This window comes from Chrysochloris asiatica, unplaced genomic scaffold (assembly GCF_000296735.1).
Source record: "Chrysochloris asiatica unplaced genomic scaffold, ChrAsi1.0 scaffold00031, whole genome shotgun sequence".
Lineage (NCBI taxonomy): Eukaryota > Metazoa > Chordata > Mammalia > Afrosoricida > Chrysochloridae > Chrysochloris > Chrysochloris asiatica.
The window spans coordinates 19,463,388-19,485,816 of NW_006408549.1; the positions used below are offsets into that span (position 1 = coordinate 19,463,388).

Genomic DNA, 22,429 nt, shown 5'->3' on the forward strand with positions numbered 1-22,429 from the left:
CTGAACCACTAACCTTGCAGTCCAAAGTGACTTTGCAGTCCAGCACATTAACTCACACCACCACACCAGAATATATTTTAGAAAATTAAAAAAGCATGCTTTTACAAATGCAAAACAAGAATGAGCTATAGAGATGATTATGTCTCTGCTTTAAATTTAAACAACAGTCATGCTTATTTAATAGAAACACTATATCTATATTATTTGCTTCTGTTAAGGGTGGCAGAAAAATATGAAAATGAAAGGTAGTAACATTTGTATAGCATGATGAATATAACTAATGTCACTGAATAATATATGGACACAATGTTGAAATGCCAAATGTTTTGTTTCAAATACACAAGAGGGCTTCAAAAGTTCCCAGAAAAATCCATCATCTTTTAATTCCACCTTTACATGAACGTTATGAAGCACCTGCTTATATATGTTTATATTATAATACAGAAATTTCCATTACAAACCACTGGCTAATTATAACTTTGAATTACAATTTTTTTCCAAATACTTTTTATAGGTTATCTCCTATCTCCTTATTTTGATATTTTTGAAGATAAGATGAAAGAGTTTCTTATTTTTATTAACATAGTTGCTGTGTTTTCAAGGTTAGCTTATCCATTGGCATTAACACATAAAGACACAAAGTCAGTATGGATATTGGCTTTGTGTAAATTTAGATAGTTAAGCATAAACTTTTGTGAAAAGTGACTTGTTTCTTCTCTAAATTAACAGTAAACAATTAAAGGGGCTAAAGATAACAAGAATCAACTCAAATAGGAAAAAAAAAAAAGGAAGATTGACAGTACATTCTCATCTTATGAAACCAGGTATTAAACAGTGAATCACACAGGAATGGAAACGATGCTAGAAATGGGGAGTTTTTTCTTAGGGGCTATTGAGTTTATGTTAGTGGTGGTGGAATAACTAAAAAAGGATTGCATCATTTGAAGAATATGACACCAATGTCACTGAGTTATACAAACAGAAACTGTTGAATTGGTAAATTTTGTTGTGTATATTTTCACCACAAATGATTCTCCAGTAGTGTACATTACCTTAACATAAAGAGGTGAATTGTTTGTCCAAGACTAAAATGGTTTGTCCGAGACACAGAATATTTTCATTTCATTTGTTCATCCAGGAGTTTTCGTAGTAGGCTTTTATGTTTGTTTGCCTTTTGTCTTTTTGGGTTTTGTTTGTAGATTTTATGCCCAAAATAGTTAGCTATATACCTTTAGGGGATTCTGATCTTTTTACTGTAAACTTAGAAATGAATTATTTTAAAGTGCTCTACTTAAAAAAAAAAAAAATCACTCATATAATATGGAAAAAAAAATACAAAATTTAATGCACAGTGTATCTTAAACAAAAGCAAGCAAAAATAAATTGAGCATAAATTATTCTTAATTCAACGTAAGAAACTGCACGCTTTCCAGGGCATTTAGTTTTCTGTATATGTCATCATAAAGTTTATATCATTAAATGATACTATTTTTAGCATTACTATTTTTTGTTCATAATGTTTTTGCTGTTGTTAAATGCCATCTAGTTGGTTCTGACTCACAGCAACCCTGTTCAGGGTTTCCAATAAGCAGCTGGTGGGTTTGAACTGATGACTTTGTGGTTCAAAGTCTAAGGCTGATCCTACAGTACCACACTATGCTACATATTATTAATTACAGCTTGTTTTTTTACATTTATCATTATATTTTTGAAGTTCAGCCATGCTGATAGTATGCATGGATCACTATTAAGCTCATTCACCATAATTTAGCAATTCATTGTTTGGATACCCTATACTTTAATTTCATTCTTTTGTTAATGAGCAATTAGAACATGTCTAGCAATTCTATCAAAAATAATGCTATTTTGAACAATTAGATGAGACTGTTGGTACACATATGTAATATATACATAAGAATACCCTATAATTATATGAATGTCAAGAAATACTAGGAAATGTCAACTGTTTTTCAAACTATTAATTGCTGTTGTTGTAGTGGTGGTGTGGGGTGCTGGGGAGTCAGTGCTGACTCATTGTGACCCTGCATAGGGTTTCTGAGGCTGTAAACCTTTACAGGAGCAGAAAACCTCATCTTTCTCCCATGGAATGGCTGGTAGTTTCAAACTGCTGACCTTGATATTAGCAGCCCAACTTGTAACCACTACACCTGTTGATAGGTGCCATCCAGTCAGTTCCAACTCATAGTGACCCTATATACACAACAGAGCAAAACACGACGCAGTCCTGCACTACTCCAACTGCTGCTATTCTCTAGCACATTGTTGCTGCCAATCCATCTCGTTGAGCGTCTTCCTCTTTTATGTTGACCCTCCATTTTACCAAACATAATGTTCTTATCAAAATTGGTCCCAACTGATAATATGTCTGACCTATGAGAGATGAAGTCTCACCATCTTTGCTTCTAAGAAGCATTCTAGCTGTACTTCCAACACAGACTTGTTTGATCTTCTCCAAGGTACTTCCAGTATTCTTCCCCAACACCATAACTCAAATTTATCAATTCTTCTACGGTTTTCCTTATTCATTGTTCTACTTTCCCAGGCATATATGAAGCAACTGAAAATACTGTGGCTTGGGACAGGTACACCTTAGTTCTCAAACAGATATCTTTACTCTTGAACACTTTAAAGAGGTCTTGTGCAGCAGATTTGCCTAATGTAAAATGTGGTTTGATTTCTTGACTGTTGTTTCTTTGAGTATTGACTGTGGATCTAAGTAAAATGAAGTCTTTGACAACCTCAATCTTTTTTCTGTTTATCATGATGTTATTTATTGGTCCAGTTGGGAAGATTTTTATTTTCTTTACATTGAGGTGCAGTTCATACTGAAAACTGTGGTGTTTTATACTCATCAGTAAGTATTTTAAGTCGAGTCACTTTGACCAAACAAGGTTGTATCCTCTGCATATTGCATGTTGTTAATGAGTCTTTCTCTAATCCTGATGCATGCTCTTCATATAATCCAGCTTCTTGGATCATTTGCTCAGCATACAAATTAAATAAATAGGGTAAAAGGGTTCAACCCTGGTGCACATCTTTCCTTATTTTAAGCCATACAGTATCTTCTTGTTCTGCTGAAACGCCTGTCATTTGGTCTATGTACAGGTTTCCCATGAGCACAATCAAGTGTGCTTGAACCCATTGTTCACAATGAAATGTATATCTTGTCATAATCTACAGTTAAACACCTTTGCTTAGTCAATAAAGCGAGGTAAACATAATTCTGGTATTCTCTACCTTCAGCCAAGAGATTAATCTGACTTCAACAATGATATCCCAAGTTCCATGTACTCTTCTGAAATCAGCTTGAAATTCTGGCAGTTCTCTTTTGATGCACTGTTGCTGCCATTTTAAATTTATTTTCATCAAAATCTTACTTGCATGTGATATTAATGATACTGTTCAATGACTTCCCCATTCTACCAGGTCACCTCTCTTTGGAATGGGCACCTATATGGATCTCTTCCAATCAGTTGGTCAGGTATATGATCTGCAAATTTCTAGGCATAGATTTCTTTGCATATATACTATGAACAGTAAACTAAGCATGGAATAAACAATGAGGAGAAGACAAGGCTCCTCATTTTAGGGAGTGTCTAGTTTAGTAAGAAGAGTAAAACAGTTGGCCAAGAAATTATTCTGTTGCTAAGAGGAAAGATTATAGAAAAGTCTGCATGTGGAGGCTCAAAAAAAGAATTATAAATAGTAAAGACTAGACTTCATGGATTAAGTTGAGAATGGATAGAAGGGATATGTTGAAAGCCAAGGGAAGAAAATCATCACTGGCACTTGAAAAAGCAGCTCAATCTGAGAATTAGGGGCTATTTGGCATGGCAGTTGTCAGGATACAATCTAGAGTAGATAGGAGTCAATGAGCAAAGGTCTGTTAAAACATTTTGGGGAGTTTTGAGATATTATGCAAGGGCAATTCAAAAAGTATTGTTACTAGAGTTCCCATTCACACATGCATGAGTTCATTCTAAACAAAATGTGTTGAAACATCTTTGTGATCAGAGGATAACTGCAGATAAGTTATCTCAGTAATAAACTTGTCTTGGTCTCATTGTTGTTGTTGTTGTTGTTGTTGTTGTTGTTAGGTGCCATCAAGTTGGTACCGACTTATAGAGATCCTATGCACAAGAGAACAAAACACTACCTGGTCCTGGACCAACCTCACAATTGTTGTTACAAATGAGTCCATTGCTGCTGCCACGATGCCAGTCCATCTTATTGGTCTTCTTCTTTTTCTCAGACCCTCCACTTTACTGAACATGATATCCTTCTCCAAGGACTGGTCCTTCTCCTCATAATATGTGTGAAGTATGAGAGACAAAATCTGGCCATCCTGGCTTCCAAGGAGTGCTGTGGCTGTACTTCTTCCAACACAGATCTGTTATTTTTTTTAGCAGTTTATGACTTGCCAGATACTTGGCAAAGATATTGACCTAACCTCAGTTTCATAATTTTTAAAAAGAAGCTAAAACATCTCATTCACAGCAGTGTCAACATTGAATGACTCTGTGGGCAAAATATTGAATGATTCAAAAAACATCAAAAGAAGATGGAGGGAATACACAAAGACACAGTACCAAAAAGAATTGGCCGATGCTCATCCATTTTGAGAAGCAGCATATGATCAGGAACCAATGGTATTAAAGGAAGAAATCCAAGCTGCACTGACTGATAGCATTTACAAAAAATTGACAGAATACAAATTGAAATATTTCAACATATTGATGCAGCACTGGAGGTACACACTAGTTTATGTCAAGAAATTTGAAGGGCAGTTACCTGGCCAACCAATAGGAAGAGATCCCTATTCCAAAAAAGATGACCAACCAGAATGCAGAAATCATTGAATAATGTCATTAATATCACATGCAAGTAAAATTTTACTGAAGATAAATAAAACATGGTTGTAGCAATACTGCTACAAATTGGAAACTGCTAGAAATTCAAGATGTATATTTAAGAGGATATGACTACTGATGTAAGATGAATTTTGGCTGAAGGTAAGGAATATATCTATTTGTGCTATATTAACTATATAAAGGCATTCAACTTTGTGGATCTTAACAAATTATGGATAATGCTGAGAAGAATGCGTATTCCAGACACTTCATTGTGCTCATAAGGAACCTGTACATAGACCCCGAGGCAGTTGATAGAGCAAAATAAAAGGATACTGAATAGTTTAAAATCTGGAATAGTATGTGAAAATAGAAGCCGTGGTATTTCAGTAACTTCATATGCATGTGAAAGCTGGACAGTGAATAAGCAAGACCATAGAACAATTGATGCCTTTGAGTTATGGTGTTGGAGGAGAATTTTGAAAGTGCCATGGGCTGCCAAAAGAACCAATAGATCCATTTTGGAAGAAGTGCAGCCAGAGTGCTCCTTGGAGTCCAAGAAAAGACCAAACTTCATCTCTCGTACTTGGGAAATATTGTCAGGAGGGAGCAGTCGCTGAGGAAGGATATCATGTTTGGTAAGGTGGAGGGTCAGAGAAAAAGAGGAAGACCCCCAACGAGATGGATTGGCCAAGTGGCAGCATCGATGGACTCAAGCGTGGCAACAGTAGTGAGGTTGGCCCAGGATCGGGCAGTGTTTCATTCTGCTGTGCATAAGGTCACTATGGGTCGGTACTGATTCGATGGCACCTAACAACAACAACAATGAAGATAAAGGACTACAGCCTGCAGCATGGATTGCATATTAATGTAAAGAAAACAAAAATCCTCACCATGGGAACAATAAATAACAGCATGATAAATGGAGAAGAATGAAGTTGTCAAAGCCTTCATTTTGGTTATGTCCACAAAATACAAATGGAAGCAGCAGGAGTCAAATGACAGACTGCACTGGGCAAATCTGCTACAAAAGACCTCTTTCAAAGTGTTAAAGAGCAAAGACATCTGTTTGGGGACTACGGTACACCTGACATAAGTAAAAGTATTTTCAATTGCCTCATATGCATGTGAAAGTTGTAGAATCAGTAACTATGTCCAGAGAAGAATTGATGCATTCGAATTTTGGTTTTGGAAAAGAATACTGAAAGTATCACGGACTGCCAGAATAACAAACAAATCTGTTCGGGAAGAAGTACAGCCAGATTGCTCCTTAAAAGCTAGTATGGGGAGACTTTGTCTATCATACTTTGGACATATTGTCAGGAGGGGCCAGTCCCTGGAGAAGGACATCATGCTTGGTGAAACTGAGTGTCAGAAAAAAGTTTTAGACTCCCAACAAGACGGATTGACACAGTGGCAGCAGCAATGAGCTCAAACATAACAAATATGAGACTGGCACATGACCAGGCGGTGTTTCATTCTGTTGTGCGTAGGGATGCTATGGTCAGAACCAACTTGAAGGCACTTAGCAACAACAATGTTGAGATCTATACACTGAAAATAATAAGTTTATAATAGATACTATAATTTGAGTTTTTCAAAACAATTGAACAAAAGTATAAAATATATTTTTTAAAATACTAGTTAATACATGACTGCATAGTAGTTTCTTAAGCTCCATCATGGCAACATTGTAAGCTACTGCAAATAAGTATACGTGATAAATAACTGCTGTTATTTATTTATAAAATGTTTTTTAGAATTGCATTTTCTTCTTTGAAGGAAAAAAGAAATATGGCACATTATTTCTTATGTATTACTAGAGACCCTTTATAGGGAGCATGGTGGCTCTAAAGGATAAACTGCAGACTGTGTACTACAAGGTCAATAGTTTGAGCCTACCAGCTGTTCCATGGGAAAAACATGAGGCTTTTCTGGCCCTGCAAAGATTTGCAGTTTTGAAAACCCTTGGCATGAATCAGAACTGATGTAACAACACTTAACAACAACAAGGACCCTTTATGCTTCAACAGTTAAGTAGATGGCAAAGTTTTGTTGTATTTTACTTTTGTTTTATTTTTTTTCAGTCTATCAAGAAACTAGCAAGTTCTTGTTGAATGAAACATATAAAAAAGCCTGTAATGGGTAAAGTAATATGCTAGCAGTTGTATATGTCTAAAGGAGGCCTGATGGTGCAGTGGTTCAGTGCTTTGCTTTGCTGCTAACTGAAAGGTCGCTTGTTTGAATCCACTAACTGCTGTGTCAGAGTAAGATGAGGCAGTCTGCTTCTGTAAAGATTTATAGCCTTGGAAACTCTGTGAGCATTCTACTCTAGCCTAAAGGGTCACTATCAATAAGAATGGACTCAATGGCAAGGGTTTGGGGGTAGGAGGGGTTGCATGTCTAACTTCATTTACATTTCACAATAATGACCCTATGAAGTGAACAATTTTGCCCATTTTATAGATAAGTGAATTGAATATCAAGAGGTAGAAATCTTCCCAAGATCTACAAATAGCAATCAAAAGAATCTAGTACAGAAACCAGTTATTTATGACTCCAAAGCTCACGCAGTTTAAAAGTACCCCAAATGTAACTTTAGCCCTACCATAGACCAAAATTCAGGACCATACCCTTCAGTAATTTCAATCTATTGTCAATTTGTTTTTAATTCTACCCTTCCATAATTCATCTCCTGGATACACAAATCATGCTCTTTATTTAGTTGCTATACCTACAAACTGGAGGAATGATGAGGTACTGCAGGATCAGCACTGGATTGAGAACCATAAGGTCGACAGTTCAAACCCAGCTATTCCTCACAAACCCTGAAAAGGGTCGCTATGAGTCAGAACTGACTAGTTAGCAGTTAACGACAGCTTTAATTCTTATAAACTATCACTGTTTCCATCAGAAATCTAAGTCACTCTAAATATCCACACCATTGTTTGTTAATCTATGTTCCCTTTCAGCATCAAATAAAGGCTTTCTTTTCTGGAAGAGAGTTCTCTAGGTGCCCCCACCCTCCACCTCCATCAGTGCAGTTTTCCTACAAAAACACTGGATTTTTAACAGACAGAATTAATAGCCACACAGAGTATTTTTTTTTCTCTGATTAGCATATAGCCCTTAAGTATAATTTGAGTCTGCAATTCCTCATCTCATATACCATTTCACCAGAGGACAACAATGTAAGAACCATATTGCATTTGGAATTTAAACAGCCTGAATCTAAAAGGCAAAAACTCCTGATGTTCTTCCTGGGAGTAATTCCTCTGAGTCATTCCTGAGAAGTGGCTTTGCATCATTGCGCCACTGAAACATAATGATCTTCAGATGCCTCATTCCCTCAAAGGAAACATCTTTAATTGGAGAAAGTAGAAGAAAAAACAATTGGGGCAAGTTTTCTCAGAGGATCTTAAACTGCTTTTCACAGCTCATTTATAAGTTCATCTCATCTCTTACCCTTTCCACAACCTCCACAAATACACATACACAATGTCAACTTTTTTTTTTTTTCTGAAGTTAGTCATTATAAAGAAACCAATTATTTTTACCAAAGCAGTTTGTAATTGCATTTTTAAAGCCAATGTTGTTATAGGCAGTATAATCAAATGCAAATATGTGAGAGAGACGATATGCCCAGCATTCTCCATCATTTTAGTGATGAAGTTGAGCAAAGAATCTCATTTGCTTCCAGGACTACTACTTCAACCCTCCCCATATCTTTAAAAAGAAGGAAACAAAGAAAATCAAATTCCACGTGTCAAACTGAACTTCCTAACATAAGTCACAGTTAAATACTGAGATTAATTCCATAGCCTTCCGACAAGTCACCCCAAGTCTCCCGCTGGTACTCACAGTTCACTCCGCACACATAGCTCTTTACAAGGTAAATCATAACATGTCGGGTCTGTGAGGGCCAATCACACTCAAATTAAAATTCTACCATGGTGTACAAGTCCTCAGTGATTCGGCCCCTGCTTATCTCTTGCAGCTTCATTCACACCTATTCTACCCCTCACTCATGAGTTTTCCAATTCTGGCTTCTCATTGCCTTTTTTAATCAATTTGCACAATATGTTTCCCTCCCAAGAATCTTGTACATGTGTTTCCTCTGCCTGGAATGTACCTCTCCAAGATATTTAATTGACTAGCTCTCTCATTTCATCCAATTATCTGGTCAGTGTCACCTTTTCAGAGAGAGCTTCACTGATCACTTCTGTCATGCCCTCTGTATTCTTACTCTGAATTAGTTTTCCTTCCCAGCCCGCATCACTAACTGATTTATTACACATGGGTTTACAATCTCTCAAATTAAAACATAAGCTTTGGATGGCCAAAGACATTGGGTATCCCCCACTGAAACCCCAAATATCAAGAATATTTCCAGAAACATAAAATAAATCCATTAATTAACAGGTGAAAATTAAATAAATAAAAATTATTTTAATACGAAAATTCCAATTCATGTTTTAGTTCATAGTTACTAATGTTTTTACCCATAATCCACTTCTCTTTTCTTCTGAAACATTTTCTTTTGAAATGCTACTCTTTTATACATTTTATGTAAGCTCAGAAAAAACTGTCAGATCCCTCAAAGTACTCTGCACTCTAAACATTTATCTATGGAGTAGGTGCAAAGCAAATGATTACATTTCAACTACTTAGCCCACAAGTCCTGGTGTGGCACCACAGGATAAATACTGACCTGCTGATTGCAAAGTCAGTGGTTCAAGTCCCCCAGCCAGTCCTCGAAAATGGTATAGAAGGTCGCTATGAAGCAGAACCTACACAACTACACTTGACAATAAAAACAACAGCCCTGAAATTAAAATGTGAGCCTACTTAGTAATCAAACATCAAAGACAGCTGCAGCTCATTGATTCCAATGTCATATCATATACATCAGACTCTTAGAAAGGAGAAATTCCCCAGGGCACAAGTGAGCTGCCTGTAAGCTGGCAGTGTTCAGCCAGGGGTATCATGCTCAAGGGTACGCAGCATATTAAGCTGCTAAATTGCTTTAAAGGAGCCCTGGTGGGTTACACATTGGGCTGCTAACCACAAGGTCAGCAATTTGAATACACTAGCTGCTCTGTGCAAGAAAGAAGAGGTTTTCTGCTCCCGTAAAGATTTACAGCTCAGAAACCCTACATAGGGTCACTATGTCAGTGGCAGTGGGTGGGTTGACTAAGAGGTAAAAAGACATTTTTATTATAATTTCAGTTTGTTTTGTGTGTGGTAAACATTTTTTTGAGATGTAATACAAGTAAAGGTCCCCACAATTGGTGTTCAACTACTAATTGGAAGTTGATCACTCATACTCGCCCAGTATTGCCACGGAAGTAAGCCCTGACAATCTCCTTCTATTAAGATTACAACCAAGAAAATCCTATGGAGTAGCTCTACTCTGTAACACCACCAGGACTCAGAATAGTCTCAATGGCAACAAGACGATTTTCTTAACATTTATTGTTGCTGCTAAGTCCCATCAAGTTGGTTCTGACTCATAGTGAGGCTTCAATCTACGTGAAAGCAGAAAACCCCATCTTTCTCCTGTGAAGTGCTGGTGGGCTCAAATCATGAAGCCTCCTTGCTCCCAGTTTTCTTAATAAACATAAAATTAAATATAAAATCCGATATATTTTATAAACACACCCATGTAACCACTACTCAGATAATAATAGAAAATTACTGTGATCTATTGAAGACCTCCAGTGAAATGCATTGACAAAATGGCAGCATCAATGGGTTCAAGCGTGGCAACAATTGTGAGGTTGGCCCAAGACCGGGCAGTATTTCGTTCTGTTGTGATAGGGCCACTATGAATGATACCAAGTTGATGGCACCTAACAACAACAACAATTGACAGAGCAAAGTTGTTGTTGTTGTTGTTGTTAAGTGCCTTTGAGTTGGTTCCGACCCATAGCAACCCTGTATAGGATATCCTAGGAGCAATTGGTAAACTTAAACAACCAACTTTGCAGTTCAAAGTAACTTTGCAGTCCAGCACATTAACCCACAGACCCACACAAGGACTACAGGGAGTTAAGTGGTAGTGGTTACGTGCTGTGGAGTCGGTTCCGACTCATAGCGACCCTGTACAGAGTTTCTGAGGCTGTAAATCTTTATGGGAGCAGAAAGCCTCATCTTTCTCCCACAGAACAACTGGTAGTTTCGAACTGCTGACCTTAAGGTTTGCAGCCCAATTCGTAACCACTATGCTACCAGAGCCCCTTAGCTACTTTTAAAAATGTGTTAAGTCACATCACTGAAGCATCCCACCAACCTGATTTGGTTCTTTTAAGAGTTCAACAGAAGGATAAAAAATATTATAATGTATCCATTAATGAAATCAAACCAGTTATCAATGAATCAATTTCAACTGACGGCAACCCCATGTATTTCCAGAGTAAAGCTGTGCTCAATAGAGTTTTCATGGCTGTGACCTTTCAGAGCAGATCACCAGACTTTTCTTCCAAGATTCCTCTGGGTGGGAATGAAGTGTCAATTTTTTGGTTAGTAGCCAAGCACCAAATATCTGTACACCCAGGGGTTCCTATCCATTAATAAACCACCATATCCCCCTTTAATTGGCTTATTTCTGTGTTCTGTACATGGGGCATAGTGTAGTAGAGGTATAGTGGTTATAAGTTGGGCTGCTAACATCAAGGTCAGCTGCTCCATGGGAAAAAGATGAGACATTCTGCTCCAGTAAAGGTTGACAGCCTTGGAAACCCTATGCGACTAACGAGTTCACAACAGGATTAATAATGACTAACATACACTATGGTGACTCACAAGGAATCATACCCTTGTATAATAACCCCATCTCCTTGAATTTGGGAATCCTATGATTTGTTTCTGGTCAGTGGAATATAGTAAAAGTGATAAGGAGTGGGATAGACAGGCTCTTGATTAGATTTTTGAATGGTATACTTCTAAAATGAAAACCAAGGAGCTCTGGTAGTGTAGTGGTTACAAGTTGGGTTGCTAACCTCAAGGTCATCAGTTCAAAACTAGCAGCTGTTTGATGGGAGAAAGACGAGGCTTTCTGCTCCTGTAAATATTTATAGCCTCGGAAATCCTATGGAGGGTCACTATGAGTCAGAACCCACTACACGGCATACCACCCAAAATGAAAATCAGCATAATATTGTCTTTCAAAAGCAGATATGACTGAACACCCTATGTAATTCTAATTCCCTTTATGCCGCCATTGTATCTCATACAGACTTCTATTATTCCCTATGGGATGTCCATATTTTTAAAAGCATATCTATTTCCCCTACTATGAGGGTGAGTCAAAAATTATTCACACTCTGCCTGCAGACTTTATTTTAATCAACTTTTAGAAAAGACAAGTCTCTTTTCTGACATAATTTCCTTGCTTTTCAGTGTACTTTGTCCATCTGTCAACAAGAACTGCTTTCAAGGGACCAAACAGGTAAATGTCCAATAGAGCAAAATCAGGACTCCAGGAAGGATGCTTTAACACCTCAAAAGGAAGCTTTGCAGAATGTCAACAGTGTGGGCAGAGGTGTGTGGACGTGCATTGCCTTGCAAGATCATAGTGCCCTTAGATAGCAGTTCTCTGCATTTAATCTGAAGTTTAGGTTTCAACTCCTCAATGAGCATCTCACTGTAAGGATCACTGCTGAATACTGAACCTTTTTCCTAATAGTGTTCCAATACTGGACCTTGAAAATCCCAGGAAACCGTAAGCATCAATTTTACAGCTGACGGTTAACTTTTGGATGTTTTCTTGGTCAGCGATTGAGAATGTTTCTATTCCACACTCTGCCATTTACTCTCAAGCTCGTAATGATGAATCTATGTCTCATCACCAATAACAATTTTTCATTTTAAGAAACCTTTACCTTCTTTCTCGTATCAGTCCAAATTTGTTTGTAGATGTCCAAATGCTTCTGTTTATGTTCTTCCATGAGTTGTTTCAGTACCCATCTCACACAAACTTATTGAAACCCAAGTCTGTCATGAAATTTCATAGATGAGTCAAGCTGATTTGCAAATGATTTGCCACATAATCCACTGTCAGTCATCTATTCGACAGAATCATTTCACATACACACTCAGTGTTGTCAACAGTCATAGACGTGAACAGGAATGTTAATATAACCGGAGTGCAGATAATTCTGAAGGGTGTGTAATCTCACTCCTAAACATGGAACATAACAAGTGCATAATAAACAGAAAGTGAGACCAGAAGCCCCTTCCTCCTTTAATAGCCCTCCAGCACCCTCTTCTGACACATTTTAACATTGTGCCTCTTAGCAAAGAGAAATGCAACATCACAGGGCAGAACAATGAGGGGCATATTGAGAGATGTGAGGAAATAAACTAATACCTGGTACACTGGGGGTGAGGGGAGTACTCTTAAACTGAGAGAGGTGTAATTAACAATTGTTGTAAATTGCTGTCAAGTTGGTTCTGGTTCATGGTGATCTTATACATAATAGAAAGAAACTGCTTGATCATGGACTATTATCATGGGCATTGGTATGTCTGAGCTCATTCTTGTAGCCACCATGTCAATCCATTTCATGGAGGGTTAACATTTTTAAGTGGCTTCACCTTTGCGGTCTGAAAGAGAGACTTCCTTCCCTGGATTTGAGATGTAAACTGACATGTTATAAAGGACCGAGAGGACCATTTGTCAAGAACCCACACACACATACACAGCTGACAACCAGCAAGTTAAGTGGAGACCTTTGCCTTACAACTATAAAGAATTCTACCAGCAAACAACCAAGTAAGCTTAGAAAAAAAAACTAAAGCTCCTGAAAAGAACAGCCCAACTGAAACTTTACAGCATTATGAAACACAGAACAGAGGACCCAGCTAATACTTGTCCAGAGACAGTAAGTATATGTAATCTTAAACCACTAAATCTGTGATAATTTATTACACAATAGAAAACTAATACAATAGCATCCTAAATAGAGCAGAAAAGTATGTTCTAGTAAAGAACATAGATCATGGTTTTAACACATCCCTTTACTCTTTTACTTACTAGTTTATCATATTTACCTCAAAGCATTGATGTGCATATTAAAGTATAAGTTTTGTATTCAGAATTTAAGGTTTTATGTGAATTTCAGTACCCCATAAGTGAGTGCCCTTCTCCTCTACACTGCTATTGTCAGTCAGTGGCAGTTGTAGCCCCAGCCACTGTCAACAGTGAACACCTGCCCTAGTATCTGCCCAATTCTGGTTATCAAAATCCAGGAGCTTCTCTTCCCACCAACAAGTTGCCACTGTGTCAACATTTTCTGCCCAGACCATTTGGGATCTAGCTATTAAATGAAACACATGGGAATCCAAATAAGGATGTGGCAATAGCCTCCTGATCTGTTCTCTGTTGTGTTTGAACTGATGGATTGCCTTTTACCATGGCCCCTGCTTCAGTACATTGATAAAATGATACAAGGTCCTTCACCCATTTGCAGTTTCAATCCAGTCCTGGTGTAGCGCTGTAGGATAAAGCACTGGACGACGAGGTCTGTTTGAACCACAAGGTTGGTGGTTCAAGCTCACCAGCTGGTCCTTGGAAACCATATACAGGGTCACTGTGAGTAAAAACTGAGTCGACAGCACTTAAAAACAACAACAACATCCAGGTGTGAATCAACATGTGCCTCCCAGTAGTTTCCAGTTTGCCTGGAGAGCCATAGCTGCTTGTGATTCCCTATTGTGGAACTTCTCCTGTGTCTTAGATCAGAACACGTGTCATCTGGACACTGCTACATCTTTACACATACTCAGAGATGGGGATTACCACCATCATTCAAAATTCTGCAGCTCAGCAAAACCTAAAACCAAAACCAGTAAGGAACTCATGGGTTTTTAGGGGCAAAAAATTTTCAGTCAAAGGCAATTTTAATCAATACTATGGTTTCATGGAATGAAAACTGACTATGATATCCTGTAACTACAGTAGTAAAGAATTCTTAGCGCTTATCTCAAAACACTAATTTCAGATTTTAAACTAATCATTCCAAGCTACTGGTCTTTCTTTCACACAATTCTTATCTTGAATCTGTTTTATTTTTAGTTTTGGTTCTGTTGCCTGTCTCGATTACAGTATCTTATTTTTCCATAGTCACTTTTCAACTTTAATTTTATATACAAATCCAACACCACCTTTGGTAGCCAGACTTCATCCATATTTAACTCTCTCCTCCTCCTTTAGGTTGATGTTGTTAATGTGCCATCGAGTTGGTTCCAACTCATAACAACACTGTATAGGATTTCCAAGTAGTGGCTTGTAAGGTTGAACCGCAGACCTTGTGGTCCAACCGAACTTGAGGCCCAGTACTTTTTCCCACAGCATCACACCAGGACTTTAGGTATGTGTGCCCCAATCACAGGCCAAATCACTTCAGTAAATAAAGAGAAACATGAGGCAAGTTTATCTAAACCTTAAACTCTAAAGGCTCTGTGATGGGCACGATATAAGTTTAAATTCTGTAAAGAGTTGACCAGTAACTATATGCAAGTGACCAATTAAATGTATTTTTATTAAACATTAGCTGATTGGGACTTAAAATGAAATGATTCACTAGTTTAACAATACATTCATGACTGTCAAGTGCTGTGGAGTCAGTTTTGACCCACAATGAACCTGTATTGGGTTTCCGAGGCTTTAAATCCTTTGCTGGAGCACAAAGCCTCATCTTAGTACCAGAGTGGCTGTTGTAATTGAATTACTAACCTTGTGGTTCACAGTCCAGTGCTTATCCTATGGAGCCACCACACTCCTGACATTCATAATATGCTATGATTATATTTCTGACGACTTTATTCATCTAGAGACAAGCATCTAGTATAATCAACTCATCTAAATAGCCACTGAGTCCTGATGTGGTACTGTAGGATAAACACTGAACTGGTAACTGCAGGGTCTACAATTCAAACCCACCAGCTACTCTCGCTATGAGTCAGAACTGATTCAATGTCACTTAACAACAACAGCAAATAGATCATCGGTTCCAGATTACCACTTAAGTATACCTACCTAAAAACAAAGAACTGTTTTAAAACTATTCAAAACAATTCTTTATGATGATGCATGGCGGGGTTTGTAATCATTGCAATGAAATGAATATGATACAATAGGATGTGTACAAACTGATGTTCTCCCATGTAAGCTATCACTCAATTCACAATAAAATCTTAAATAAAAATTCTTTGACTAGAAAAAGTGATATATTTTTAAGTACTTACAATTTCTTTAAAATTATTATTAATTCTTCAATTCTTTGTTCAAATCTTTTGGGCCCATATAAAAAATGGCAACCGTGGACTTTTCGAAGATGCACAGCTATGTTGTGAGAATCCTCAGGTGACTTGGGCTGATTTTGTTCTTTAGTTTCACTAAATCCTCTGGAAAAAAAAAAAAAAAAAAGTATATTCTTTGGTGTAACATATTGTATAAAACTTGCACAATTTTTTTTTTTTTTAACTTTATCACCAATAGTAGAAGTACATTGTTCTGAGGTAATATGGTAAATTTTTTCAGCATCTTAGACTCTTTTCATCATTAATAATGTAGTTGTACATGTTACTCTATTGATTTTAAGTATGAAAAGTTAAGAGATAAATATTTTCCATGTATAGAATTTTATTAAATGGAATATAACTGTCCAAAGCAATTGAAATATCTTTCATGTTATATTGTTGTTGTTGATAAGTGCTATTGAATCGGTTCCAACCCATAGAAACCCTATATAAGGTTTCTGAGGAGCATTTTATTAGGTTTATGTAATTTAGGAAAATATTTTAAATAAATGGCTAGTACCCTTCTCTTTGTACCCAGATCCTTGTTTTTCAGTACCAGTGATTAAAAAAAAAAAAACAACAACTTTGCTTCCCAGTGGTAAGCTATACCCTTCTTGAAGGCAGCTATTATAACTTGTTCTGGTGGTATTATAAGGAACCCAAATCCCCAGGAAATGTATGGATGAATAACAATTTCTCATTTATTTTCCTAGCACCAAGGAGTCGTGGTGTGGTGCTGTAAGTTAATCACTGGACTACTATCCTAAAGGTCTGTAGTCCAAAGCCTATTAGTCACTCCTTAGAAATGCCATATAGGGTTGCTATGATGCGGAACCAACTCTATGGCATTTAATAGCAATTATATACATGCCCATTGATTTAGATCTAGAATCAAAAGTTATCATCTATGATCATTTGGTTTGCTTGTTGTTGTTTTCATCACCTCCATTTTTTTCTTAAAGATGGACTGCATTTGTTAGCTTTCTTGTCCTTAGGATTTCAATGACCTCTGAAGAGGAGTATTTAGTGCTGAGGAAATGAATGTCAGTCATACACAGATAACAAGGGGATGCAATGTGGTTTAAAATTGCAAAAAGTATGCACTAGGGTTGTATCCTTTCCTCATACTTATTCAATCTGTACACCAAAAAGCCAAATACCAAATCCACAGTCATCAAGTCAATTTCTACTCAGAGCAATCCTGTAGGACAGAGTAGAACTCCAAAGGGTTTCTGAGACTGTAAATGTTTAGGGCCTATCTTTCTCCCAAGGAGCAGTTAGTAGATTTGAACTGCCGATCTTGTGGGTTAGCAGCCATGCCTAGCCTACCATGCCACCAGGTTTCCCTAGTCAATCTGTATGCTAGTGGTGGGGGTTCTATGCTGTCACGTTGGTTCCAACTCATAGCAATTCTATTCAGGGTTTCTGAGGCTGTAAAACTTTATGAGAGCAGAAACCATTCTCTTTCTCCCAGGAAGCAGCTGGTAGATTCTAACTGCTGACCTTATGGTTAGCAGTCCAACTTGTAACTCACTATGCCAGCAGAGCCACTTATTTAATTTGTATACTGAGCAATTAATTTGAGAAGCTGTACTACATGAAGAGGAACACAGCATCTGGATTGATTGATTGATTGATTGATTGATTGATTGATTGATTGATTGATCTAAAACATTTTAACAGCCTGTACTATGTAAAGGACACAAACTTGCTTGCCAAAAGTGAAGAGGACTTGAAACCCTTAAATTAATGAAGATAGAGGACTATAGCCTTCAGTACAAATTACAGCTCAACATAAAGAAAACAAAATTTCTCACAACTGAACTAATAAGCAATATCATGATAAGTGGGAAAATGATTGAAATTGTCAAGGATTTCATTTTACTTGCATCCACAATCAATACCCATGGAAGCAGCAGTCAAGAATTCAAATGGCATATTACATTGGGCAAATATGCTGCAAAAGACCTCTTCAAAGTGTTAAAAAGCAAAGATGTCACTTTGAGAACTAAGGTGTGCCTGACCCAAGCCATGGTATTTTAAATCACTTCATATAAATGCAAAAGGTGGTATGAATAAGGACGATCAAAGAATAATCGACACATTTGAACTATGGTGTTGGTAAAGAATATTGAAGGTACCATGGGCTACCAGAAAAATGAACAAATCTACTTAGAGGAAGTATAGTCAGAATGCTTCTGAGAAGGGAAGATGCTGACATTTTGTCTTGTTGACTTTGGATGACATCATGAGGGACCTATCATTGGAGAAGGACATCATGCTTGGTAAAGTATTAATTGTTGTTAGGTGCCACCGAGTTGGTTCCTACTAGTAGTGACCTTATGTATAACAGAATATAGCATTGTTCAGTCCTGTGTCATTCTCACAATTGTTTTCATGTTTAAGTCCATTGTTGCAGCCACTGTAGGCTCTTCCTCTTTTTCGCTAGCCCTCGATTTTACTAAGCATGATGTCATTTTTCAGGTAAAGTCGTGTCAGTGAACAAGCAACAAACCTTCAATGAGATGACTTGAAACAGTAGATACAACAATGGGCTCAAACTTAAAAACAATTGTGAGGATGGTGCAGAAATTCTGTTCTGCTAGGTGTGGCACTGTGGGATAATGTGCAAGACTGCAAAGCCATTTAAACTGCAATGTCGGTGGTTGAAGTTCACCAGTCACTCCTCAGAAACCCTTGATAGGGTCGCTATGGGTCAGATCCGACTCGAAGGTACTTAACAACAAAACAACATACATAGGCTATTATTAGTCAGTGCCAACCTTATGACACCTAACAATAATAATATACATGAGAAGATTAAAAAATTAAATATAAGATTAAATGAAATAATAGTAATGATAAATTATTATATTATGATTTAACAGATTTAGAGTTTTTAACACTTGCTGGCTGCTTTGCCAAACACACATTGTAAACACATTTTATATAATTAATAATAACAATATGAAATAGATAATATTCTCTCCATTCATAAGAGGAGGAGATGGTAGTTTAAAGTTATTATATAATCTGTATAACCTTTCATAGGTGGTGGTGGTGGTTGTGTGCCATGGAGTCGGTTCCGACTCATAGCGAAACTGTACAGTGATTCCAAGGCTGTAAATCTTTACGGGAGCAGAAAGCCTCATCTTTCTCCCTCAGAGCAGCTGGTAGTTTCAAACTGCCCACCTTGCGATTCACAGCCTGATTCCTAACCACTACGCTACCAGTGCTCCTTTTCATAGGTAGTAGATGGGAAAAGAGGTTTTTGTTTTATTCTGTTTTTTAATCTCTCTAAGTAGCTCTGTGGTTACAAATCAGGCTGCTAACCTCAAGGTCGGCAGTTTGAAACTATTGCCATTCCATGGGAGAAATATGAGACTTTCTGCTCCCGTAAAGATTTGCAGCCTCAGAAACTCTGTGAGGGTCACTATGAGTCAGAAATGACTCCACGGTACTTAACAACAACAAATTTCACAGAAGGAGCTCAGGTAGCATAGTGGTTACGACTCGGGCTGCCTACCTCAAGGTCAGCAGTTCAGAACTACCAGTCATTCCACTGGATAAAGATGAGGATTTCTGCTCCTGTAAAGACTTACAGCTTGAATACTAAGGTGCATGTAAGATATTTTCAATAACCTTACATGCATGCAAAAGCTGGACAGTGAATAAGGAAAACCATAGAAGAATTGATGCTTTTGAGTTATGGTGTTGGAGGAGAATATTGAAAGTGCCATGGGTTGACAAAAGAACCAACAGATCTGTGTTGGAAGAAGTGCGGCTAGAGTGCTCCTTGCAGGCCAAGATGGCCAAACTTCGTCTCTCATACTTCGGACATATTGCCAGGAGGGACCAGTTGCTGGAGAAGGATATCATGTTTGGTAGGGTGGAGGGTCAGAGAAAAAGAGGAAGACCCCCAAAACAAGATGGATTGGCCAAGTGGCAGCATCGATGGACTCAAATGTGGCAGCAGTAGTGAGGTTTGTCCAGGATCAGGCAGTGTTTCATTCCGCTGTGCATAAGGTCGCTACGGGTCAGTACCAACTCAATGACACCTAACAACAACAACAACAAAGACTTACAGCCTTGGAAACCCTATTCAGGATCGCTATGAGTAGGAACGGATTCCACAGAACATTACCACCACCACCACCACCAAAGTTCACAGAATATACAAGATTGACAGTAAAACTTATCTGAAGTATTTAAGAGAGAAGATGAAAATACCATACCATAATTTACAGATTAAAAAAGTGAAAAGCCACAATTAATTTCTCCTTCTGCATATACCTTCACAATACCTCAATCAATCAATTTACAAAGATCCAGAATGATTCTAATCCCATTGCCTCTAGTTATTTCTTCAAATAAATCACAATAAATACAGTAAAGCTTAGCAATGATTAGAATTTAAAGCAATAGGTTGCCTTCCTCCACCCAACTGATTTTCAAATGCAGATGGTTTAAGTTTTTTATCTTCTGAAGAAGAGGAGATCCATTAACTAAAAGAGGATGGAAAAGATAGATACAATATACTATATGTTAGAAATGTAGAGTGAGGTTCCATATACCCAATATTCTCCTGACCCAAGTGCCTCATATGTGGCTAAAGCACAAATAAATCAAGAGATTCTTGAAATTCTTGCATTACTTCTAGAAATGCCCAGTCAGTTAAAGAATTCAGGATTGTCCTCAATCATATTTGAGCCATGTGATCAACTACCACCAGGAAAGCCAAGTCACCACTATAAACAGGAACAAATCATTGGTCACCCATACTGATTGATGCACTGTGTCCTAAGTTCGTCAAGAAATGGTGGGAACCATTTCATTTCCACTAGGAATGGCTAAGATAAGAAATGAAAAATAAATAAATACACAGAAAATAATAAATTCTGGTGAGGATATAAAGAAATTGGCTGGAACCCTTACCCATTTGTGGTGGGAATGAAAACTGGTACAAGAGTGATAAACAGTGTGACAGCTCTTCAAACAACTAAAACAGAACCACTACTCTGCCAAAAGTCTCAGATCCAAAGGAAAAGAGGAACTAGACCAAATCTGCATAGTCCCACACAGGATTCTGATGGAGTTACAGAGACTATGACCGGAAGCATCATATTAAGTAAACAAGCTATGAGGTATTTAGGTACATAGTGAGATTAGAAATTTATTTCTATTATTTGACATAACTGATCATTGTGATTGAATAGAAACACTATTTTACCCTACATTAGATACTTCACTGAACTTTTTTTTTTTTTTTTCAGTAAGAAGTCTTGGTGACACCACGCTTACACCTTAGCTACTAACTGAAAAGTCAGCTGCATGAACCCATTATCTACTCTGTGCAAAAAGACCTGGCATTCTGTCCCCATAGAGATTATGTAGTTGTTGATGTTGTTAACTGATGTTGTTTCCAATTCATAGCAACCAGTGACTTTGAACCATCAATTATTGTTATTAGTTTTACATGTATATGCTCAAATAGTTTGTTGTTGTTGTTAGGTGCCATCAAGTCAGAACCGACCCACAGTGACCTTATGCACAGCAGAACGAAACACTGCCGGATCCTGGGCCAACCTAACTATTGTTGCCACACGTGACTCCATCGCTGCTACCACTTGGCCAATCCATCTCGTTGGTGGTCTTCCTATTTTCCTCTGACCCTCCACCTTACCAAACATGATATCCTTCTCCAGTGACTGGTCTCTTCTGATAATATGTCCAAAGTATGAGAGATGAAGTTTGCTCATCTTGGCCTCTAAGGAGCACTCTGGCTGCACTACTTTCAAAACAGATCTATTGGTTCTTTTGGCAGCCCATGGCACTTTTCAATATTCTCCTCCAATACCATAACTCAAAACATCAATTCTTCTAGGTTCTTCCTGATTCAATGTCCAGCTTTCGCGTGCGTTAGAGGTTATTGAAAGTACCATGGCTTGGGTTAGGTGCACCTTAATCCACAAGCTGACATCTTTGCTCGTCAACACTTTAAAGAGGTCTTGTGCAGCAGATATGCTTAACACAGTATGTTGTTTGATCTCTTGACTGCTGCTTCCATAAGTGTTGATAGTTGATCCAAGAAGAATGAAGTCCTTGAAAACTTCAATCTTTTCTCCATTGGTAAGAATGTTGTTTATTGGTCCAGTGATGAGGATTTTTGTTTTCTTGACATTGAGATGTAATCCATACCGAAGGCTGTGCTCGTTGAACTTCATCAGTAAATGTTTTAAGTCCTCTTCACTTTC

At 37.7% G+C, this 22,429-nt stretch overlaps 1 protein-coding gene across 1 annotated transcript in view; it reads right to left on the reverse strand.

The window, feature by feature from the left end:
* The window catches only part of CNBD1 (cyclic nucleotide binding domain containing 1), a 683,582-nt gene that overhangs the window by 585,881 nt on the left and 75,272 nt on the right, over window positions 1-22,429 (reverse strand). The window contains exon 4 of the mRNA XM_006859260.1: window positions 16,122-16,280. Coding sequence (XP_006859322.1) covers window positions 16,122-16,280 — 159 coding nt within the window. The remainder of the gene's footprint in view (window positions 1-16,121; window positions 16,281-22,429) is intronic.